An 8720-nucleotide genomic window follows, 5' to 3' on the forward strand; every position below is an offset into this window, starting at 1 on the left:
TCTCCCCCCAGTGAAAAAATATTTACTGAGGTGAAGAAGGAGAGGGTGTGCCAAGAAAACACATGCTCACGAACATATGCTTTTCCAAATCTTTTGTCTTTTGCTGGAGATCTCAAGTCAGGAACCTGGCTTTTCTGTCCTGGGCTTTCTGCTGTAGCAAGAGGCAGCGGTTGCCATGCTTTACCTGCTAAAGAGATGAGACTTAAAGGGTGATGAGGATTAAAGGCAGGCAGAGAATTGGCGACATCAACATCGGTTGTGATATCAAAACCTTTTCCTGCCACAATGTCCTAAGAGGTTGTGTCCAGAGCCTTGAGAATCTCAGCGAGTTATATTATAACTTAAGCATCTCCCCACCTACCAACACAGCTTTCCTGACCAAACACACAAACAAAAACAACAACAACAAAACTGAAGTCTGACTGCCACCTTCTTTATTTAGTGAGTCTGCTCAGCAATTCTCCCATAAACATAAAAAGATACTATTTTTCACATGAGGAAAATAACCAATGTCGCTAATTGGCTAAAAATTCTTTGTGACTGCCTGTCTTTTCAAATGTAGATCGAAGTCTCATTTCTAGGCTTTAGTTCAGAGAAAGAGAGAGAGAAAAGTTTTTATTCCCTTTCAACTGTTTCAAATATATTTCTTAACCTCGGTTACTGCTGTCCTGTCATGAAAATATGTACTTAATCTCTTTGAATATATGTCACAAATCTTTTTACTTTAAGTTCAAGGGCCTTCCTCCCCTATAGATACTTAATTTCTGGAAGTTGATGGGACACACATCTTGGGTGATAGGTTTGTATAAAAGGGACCCTTTGAACCCTCCTACACTGTTGGTGGGAATGTAAGTTGGTGCAGCCACTATGAAAAACAGTGTGGAGGTTCCTCAGAAAAATAAAAATAGAATTACCATATAACCCAGCAATTCCACTCCTGGGTATATACCTGGGCAAAACTATAATTCAAAAAGATACATGCACCCCTGTGTTCATTGTAGCACTATTCACAATAGCCAAGACATGGAAACAACCTAAATGTCCATCGACAGATGAATGGATAAAGAAGATGCGGTCCATATATACAATGGAATATTACTCAGCTGTAAAAAAGAACACAATAATGCCATTTGCAGTAACATGCATGGATGCAACTAGAGATTATCACACTAAGTGAGTAAGTCAGAAAAAGAAAGACAAATACCATATGATATCGCTTATATGTGGAATCTAAAGTATGGTACAAATGAACCTGTCTACAAAACAGAAACAGACTCACAGACATAGAGAACAGACTTGTGGTTGCCAAGGGGGAAAGGCGCGGGAGGGATAAATTAGGAACTTGGGGTTAGCAGATACAAACTACTATATATAAAATAGATAAACAACAAGGTCTCACTACTGTATAGCACAGGGAACTATATTCAGTATCCTGTGATAAGCCATAATGGAAAAGAATATAAAATAAAGAATGTCTATATGTGTATAACTGAGTCATTTTGCTGTACAGCAGAGATTGGCATAACACTGTAAACCAACTATACTTCAATTTAAAAAATTACAAAATTTAAAAAAAATCAGTACTCTGACACTTAAAACATTTTTAATAAATAAAATCTAAAAAGAAGCCAAATCTTGAAAAAAAATAAATTAAAAAGTTGACCCAAAAAATTAATTAAAAAAATAAATAAAAGGGACCCTTAAAACTGACATTTAAGTGAAGACGACCCTGGCCTCAGGTTGCTGGGTGATCCTCTTAATTCTTCCTAGATATTTTTTTTAAGTAGATTTTAAAAAATAAACGACAAAAGTGGTATAGAAATATCCTGAGTCTTTGGTCTCGTGTCACGACAAATCCACGCTAGATTCCTGTGATCACCACTCACTTCTGCTACGGCACCTTCACAATATTCGCCCCATAATTCAAGCTTGTTGTCTGGCATCAAAAGTCAAACTCACCAATCCATATGTTCACAGAATCCAACCTTCTCCTTTTGGAACCAGGAAAAATATTTGTCTGCCTTCATGCTACATGCTTCTCCCTCGTTCTTTACAATTTTACTAAAAAGCTACCCAGACACTTAGTCCTGGTGGAAACAGGGGCCACGTCAGTCTCCCCTCCCCCAGGGCCCACGCATGTTAGGGAAGCGGATGAATGATGGGATGCTGGGATTCAGAGAGCACGGCCGAAGTCTCTTCAGCAACCTGGCCTAGGAGACAACCACACAATTTCACATCATCAGATCACCCCCTCCACCTCTGTAACAGCCTTGGGATTAAAATCCATGTTTTAGTTCCTTTTAGGTATCATTCCCGATTGCTGCTGGAAAAATGAAGGCTGAGAAAATTAAAAAACAGGGTATTCACTTATTCATTCCTTCAACAAACAATGAACCACCTCCAAGGCTCAGAGCTGAAACTCCACGGAAACCCCTCTGCACTCAAACTTCAGCACGTCAGGCACCGCATGTAATTTTTGCCTGACAAATGGATTCATTTTTAGTTATTATACATAATCACAAGCAGAATGTAAAACAGTTAACGGTGTGGGCTGAAGCATCAGGATTCAGACTGTGACACTTTAGTTGTAAGAGCTTGGACAAGTTACTTCTCTGAGTTTCCATTTCTGCATCTATAAAATGGGGTGAAGAAAATCTAACCCACTGGTTTTATCTGCAAATTCACAAAAAGCACTTTCAGCAATCACTCAGTGCAGTGCCTGGCATACAATTTTAAATTACTTTAAAATTCGCTGTTATTATTATCGACAGAAGTATTTCCTGCAGCACTTTGAAGTACTGGGAGGGGGAAAAAAAAACCCCGGCATCAAACCATTTTACTGCTGTGCAAAGTTTCTTTCAGCAATAGTCTACAGTCTTAAGGATACTTAAAAATTTATTGAGCCCTTGCAGTGTCCAAAGTACTAAACTCAATACTGAAGAGAAATCAGAGAGAAAAATACACAGAGGCTGCCTCTGGAGGTACTAAAAATTTAGGAGAGGAGACAGAAAATGGTTTTAGAATGTGTCACCCCCGTAGAAGGTTGAAAAGTGCTCCCCCACCCTCACCAAAAGATATCTGCGTCCAAATCCCTCAAACCTGTGAATGTCACCTTATTTGGGGGAAGAGGGGGGAGAGGGGTCTTTGCAGGTGTGATTAACGTAAGACGGGAGATGATCCAGATTATTCCCGTGGTCCCTAAATGCAACCACGTGAATCCTTACAAAAGAGGGAGGCGATGGGAGGTTTTAGACACAGAAGAGGAGGCATGAGGACAGACCCAAGAGAGACGGGAAGACACTACCTTCAAGCGATGTTGCCAGAAGGTAAGACCACCAGCGCCCATAAGGAGGGGGCACGATTCTCCCCTAAAAGTCTCCTGCCAACACCTTCATTTCGGCCCTGGGACACTGATTTTGGACTACTGGCCTCCAGAACTACGTGAGAATGAAGTTCTGTTGTTTTAAGTCACCATGTTTGTGGTCATGTGTTAAGGCAGCCATGGGAAATTTACAGACCCTCTGATTAAAATCCATCTGTACCCTCCTTCTACTCACCAGTGCCTGGGAAGGGGCGACCACAGAATCCATCCCCCGCCTGGACCATCTTGAGAGTGCAAGAGGCTGCTATCACTAGCCTCATCAGGACGCCACGGGCAACTGGTGGTGGTCCAGGTGAAAGAGGACATGCCACGGATATCCCCACACCCTACCTGACCGCTGCCCATCTCTAGTTCACTTCCCACTCTGTCCTTTCATGCAGTAACCACAAGCTCCACGGCTCTCTCTCCCGGCCACACTGGCCCTCTGGAGTCCCCGTACGTGTCTGCACCCTCCCACTCACGTGCCCCCTCCCTGCAAACACCAACCCATCCCACAGATGCTCTACGTCCAATGCCAATACACCTGCGCTCAGAGATGCTTGCCCTGTCCCTCTAGCACATCGCAGCTGAAAGTTTACGTTCCTTTACATAACAGTTTTATACAATGCATAATTACATTTTTATATAATTAACATCTTTTTCTATCTCCTCTATAAACTCCCAGTTCCGGGAGGCCAGTAACCGTATCTGTGTGGGTTTTTCTCACTACTGTTATCCTACGGCCAGCATGGCGTGGGGTATACAGTTGGTGCTCCAAAAGCAGTTACTGTGATAAAATAAGGAAGGAGAGGGGACCCAGAAAACCAGGAGAGGAAAGGAAGAGGGAACTGAACGCCGAACTGGTGGGGTTTGAGCCCATGACTTAAAACCATGGACGGTTTGTGCACTTTACAAGCTAGACGAATGACTGACAGTGAACCACCCTGAATCGAGCGCCACTTTAGTACCTTCCTAACCCTGTGTCCTCAGAACACCAGCAAACAGTTCTTGCAGAATTCCATGCTCACTCAAAGCCTGTGGCCTTTAGTATTTGTTGAGTCATCAAATTTTATGGATTTATGGATGAAGGGATGGATGGATATACAAATGAAGGGATGGATGGATGGACGCACGGAAGGATACATGGATGGATACATGGATGGATGAAGACTGGTTGAATAAATGGGCGAGTGGATAAATGGATAGATGAACTTAAAATATAGGGTAGTATAAGCTTCTGCAATAGCGTATTTTTGGAGTTTTTGTTTTGTTTTTCATTTTTTCTTGGCTTTCAGAGCTGAACTAAATTAAACAGAACTTAATAATTAGAATTCTAAATTTCTGTGCCTGTAAGTATTTTTTGTAAGATCATATTTAGTACCTAACTTTTTAATCCAAGAAAAATGAAACTTCTTGGTCTCCCCATCTCCTCTCCTTTTAATTTTGACAGTGTTTAAATGTAAGAAATGAAGTTTAGTCTGTCTCTCTCTCTGTGTCTCTGTCTCTGTCCCTGTCTTTCTCTCCCTCCCTATCTCTCTCTCTCTCTCTCTCTCTCACACACACACACACTCTCACACACCCCAACGTGCTCCCTCCTGGATACTTTTCCTCCCCTGAGAGCCCAGACAAGGTGTCACTGTAAACCAAAGCGCCTTCCAGTCCAGAGCTGTGGGAGGATATTGCCTAAATAACAGGTGATGCTCCGCCGCCCAGATGCTTCACTGCTGACCTAAGAGGGAAGCTATCAAGGTGGAAACACTCTGCGCGAAGGTGCCCTCACAAAGCCACTGCCCAGGAGGCTGGCTGCACTCTGCCACGGGATGCAGGCAGAGCACGTGCCCAACACGGCCCAGGACGGGGGTCCATCACCGCAGCAGCTGCTCTCCCGGGATCCCAGACCTCTGAGTGTCTGCTTCTCAACGGCATTTGCAAGAGAACATAACTCCGGGGGATGCAGGTCAGGGTCGTCACAAGCAGCCTACACGGTGCCACCTTCCTGACTCTGCACCGAAAATCTGCCTGGCTCTCTGCCCATCTCTAGTCTTATTAATTTGCCTTTGGGCCCCTTTACTTTCCATGCCCTGCCCCCCACCCCCCAAGAAACGAATAGCAACATGTTAAAACACATCTGCAAGCTGGCACAGCTGTAACCTGCATCAGGTTCCCCAGGAAGACTAGACTCTAAACATAAAACACAAACTCTCTGACAACTTAATATAAGGCTGTTCTCCAGGAAAAGGCTGGGACTGCACCCCAGTGCTGGTAAAAACTTTTTGTTTCATAACAGAGTTCCCAGGTCCTACAGGATAGAACTGCAAGCAATGAAACTTTATTTTTATTTGATTTTCAAACGATCTATGAGGTTGCTCTATAACCAATCACTTCCTGCTCAGAAAATTTAAACATATGGGTTCAAAGACGTTAGCCTGGTAATGAAAATGTGCACATCTGTTCCTTCAAGTCTCCATCTTTGGAAAGAACTAAGGCAATGCAGTAGATATAAAAATATGCTGAAACACATATTTAATATTTGGTAATAATCTCCATCTTTCCATCAGACCCAGACAAATTAGGCACTTTGGATGGTGTGTGTCTATGCATACGTTTCCTTCCAACTAAAATCCTCTTAAATGTAGTCCATCTTGGATTTCAAGCTTTTCTAGAACTTTCAGGTGGTCGGAGGATCTGAGAGGGGGAAGAGATGTGAACATATGGGGAAAAGAACTGAATGGTCCATGTGTTTAGAATTCATATCTGCACCAGGAAATTTTCTACAACTGGAAGGTTTCAGGGCTGTGAAACTCAAAATATGTCATAGGCTGGGCTTACAGCATCCTTCCACGAGCCGAGACCTCCACATCAGAGTTCCTCATGTTAAGGACATTTTCAGTGTCTCCCACTTGAAAAGTTCAGAACTAGCAGGGGAAATACGGTTCTCCTCAACCCTGCTCAGTCTAATCAAGAAATCAGTAACAGAACTATGTGTGTACCTAACGAGGAAACATAATAGTTAGGTCATATTTACAAAGCTATTCTGAACCTGAATAAAACCTTTTTATTGCGGCATAAAAACAGAGAAGTCTATTCCTATCATCAAACCAAGCGACAACCAATAAGAAACATGCCTCGTAGCCCCAGGCAAGCAAGTCTGCTGGGCTGTTGTTGCTGTGGATCTGGGGTTTTTTAACCTCATGTCTGCCTGGGGTGTATTCACTGAATTCCTCGAGCTTTTCTGCCGTTTCTTGTGCACATCACAAATCCCCGAGGCGCTGGTCCTCAGAATTGTTCTAACTCGTAATTAGGAGACATGAGCCCATTACGACCGCACTCGAAAAGACAGCCAAGCAGGGTGGGCAGAGGTCACCCTCTTCCTAAGTCACACCAGCACAAAAGCCGGCTATTGTCAGATCTAAAGCAATGTAACCTCAGTGATGCCTGAGGAGCTCAGAGAACAGAAAATTCCTGTCATTAAAAAGGCTCTGTGCATGACAATTGGCTTTGAAATTTCTGAGAGAGATCTCATCTCGAAAATCTTCTCAGGAAAAAAACAACCCTGTTTACAGGGATTTGGGGACACACATGGGAGACTGCTAAGACGCTCCACTTTGCTCCTTATACATTTCTCTGTAGGAAAGAGGCCCCTGTGGGAACCCTACACAAATAAAGAGACCTGATCAGTAAGGAGAAAGAATGGCTGGTCCTTTCTACAACCTCCGGTGTGAATCGAATAATTTCCCTTCAAGGAATTCGTGTCCTGAGCTTCCAAACTTGCTGTGCCAATGACAGGCTGGGATGGAGACAGATGAGGGAAGCAGATGCGGAATCCCCGCCTTCCTCACAGCTGCAAGTCAGGGGCTCTGCTGGGATAACGCAGGTGACAAGCAGGGTTTAAACTCCGCGTCCAACCTGCACGGACGCTGCCACCGGACAAACAGCCACACAAGGCAAAGGGAGAGAGAAGCCTCTCTTAGAGAAACGCAGGGCCACCTCTCCGGAGCTAGCCCCGGGCCACAGGCACGGGAGCCCACGAGGCACGCGACAGCGCTCCCGTACACAGGCGTGCTCCGGCATGATTTCCTCACGGGTCCGTGCCCGTAGGAAAACTCAAGCCCAAATTCCAGAACCTTTCCAGGAGGTCACTCAGTCCCTTCCTCTGACATCTAGCTCAGCCCTCCCGGGGCCCACCTCTCCTTTCAAGGTTCTCCACGGCCCCCTCCCAGAGTGGAACACGCGGTCGGGTGAACGAGGCTATTTTTCCGCCCGGGCGGTCTCACTCAGGGCCTCCAGCCCCAGTCTTCCGGGGAGGCACCTGCTACGAAGGGGCAGCGGGAGGACCTCGGCCGCCGCACGCGCGCGCGTGTACAAGCACAAACGCACACCCACACCCACTCTGCCGGCCGCCCCCATCCATGCACGCCCTCCCACACACTCACTCCCAGCAAAGTTCGCCCCGGGGCCCCAGAGGGCGGCGGCGTCCCCTTACCTTTGGAGAAGAGGGCGGCCAGGCTGACGAGCACGGGGGACCAATGGTGCCACAGCGTTCCCATCGTAGACGCGCACATCCCGGAGGCCCGGAGCGCAGACCGGCGGCTCCCCGGCGCCGTCTGGGCGGTGAAGACACAGTCGCCAAGAGCCCGGAGGACCGGAGCGGGCCGGGAGGGCGAGGGAGCGCCGGGCTAGGGGCGCGAGCGGCCGCGGCGCCCTGCGTCCTCCTCCCGCCCATCCATGGCCTGCGGAAGGCGACACCGCGCGCCGCTCCGGAGTTGCTCTCCCGAGTCCAGCGCGCGCGCAGGCAAACCCCACCTCCCTTTCACCCCCACCAGGATATTTTTACTTTCATCCACGCGAATTTGTTCCTTGCCGTTTACCCAGAGAGGACTGGCCCCCAAGTGGCCCCCAAAGGGCGCCTCCGGGAGCGCGGGGACGCGGGGCGGGCGGCTCCGGGTGGGCTAGCGGGCGACGGCGGGGCGGCGGGGCGGCGGCGTCCGGGGCGGAGGCGGTGCGGGGACCTCCGGCCGGGTGGCCGGGCGCCCGGAGCGGCGCGGAGCGCCCGAGCGCACAGCCCCCATCCCGACCGGCCGCGCCCCGGGGCGCGCGCCGGCGCCTAAAGTTTGGCGGGGCGCAGCCGCTGCCCGCGCCGCCCACCCCGGCCCGGCCCCGGCCCCGGCTCTGGCTCGAGGGGCCCTGGGCGCGCGGCGCGCACGGCCGGCTCCGGGGATGCGGGGCTGCCCCCGGCGCCGGGGGGAAGCGCGCCACCCGCGCGCGGAGGAGGACCCGCAGGCCCGGGGACCTCGCCGCCCGCGCGCCGCCCGCGCTCGGCCGAGCCTGCCTCCAGCACGGACGCGAGCGCCACGAAGCC

The 8720-nt window shown here is 48.4% G+C and overlaps 1 protein-coding gene across 2 annotated transcripts in view; it reads right to left on the bottom strand.

The window, feature by feature from the left end:
* Positions 1 to 8333, bottom strand: part of TMEM132D (transmembrane protein 132D) — a 639752-nt gene extending 631419 nt beyond the window's left edge. Inside the window, exon 1 of one of the 2 annotated variants that reach the window (XM_067701195.1) lies at positions 7845 to 8333. In XM_067701195.1, coding sequence (XP_067557296.1) covers positions 7845 to 7923 — 79 coding nt within the window. In that variant the 5' untranslated portion in view covers positions 7924 to 8333. The remainder of the gene's footprint in view (positions 1 to 7844) is intronic. The other variant, XM_067701196.1, reaches the window with a different exon arrangement.
* Between the last annotated feature and the right edge of the window lie 387 nt (positions 8334 to 8720).

Source organism: Pseudorca crassidens, chromosome 12 (genome assembly GCF_039906515.1).
Source record: "Pseudorca crassidens isolate mPseCra1 chromosome 12, mPseCra1.hap1, whole genome shotgun sequence".
NCBI classification, from domain to species: domain Eukaryota; kingdom Metazoa; phylum Chordata; class Mammalia; order Artiodactyla; family Delphinidae; genus Pseudorca; species Pseudorca crassidens.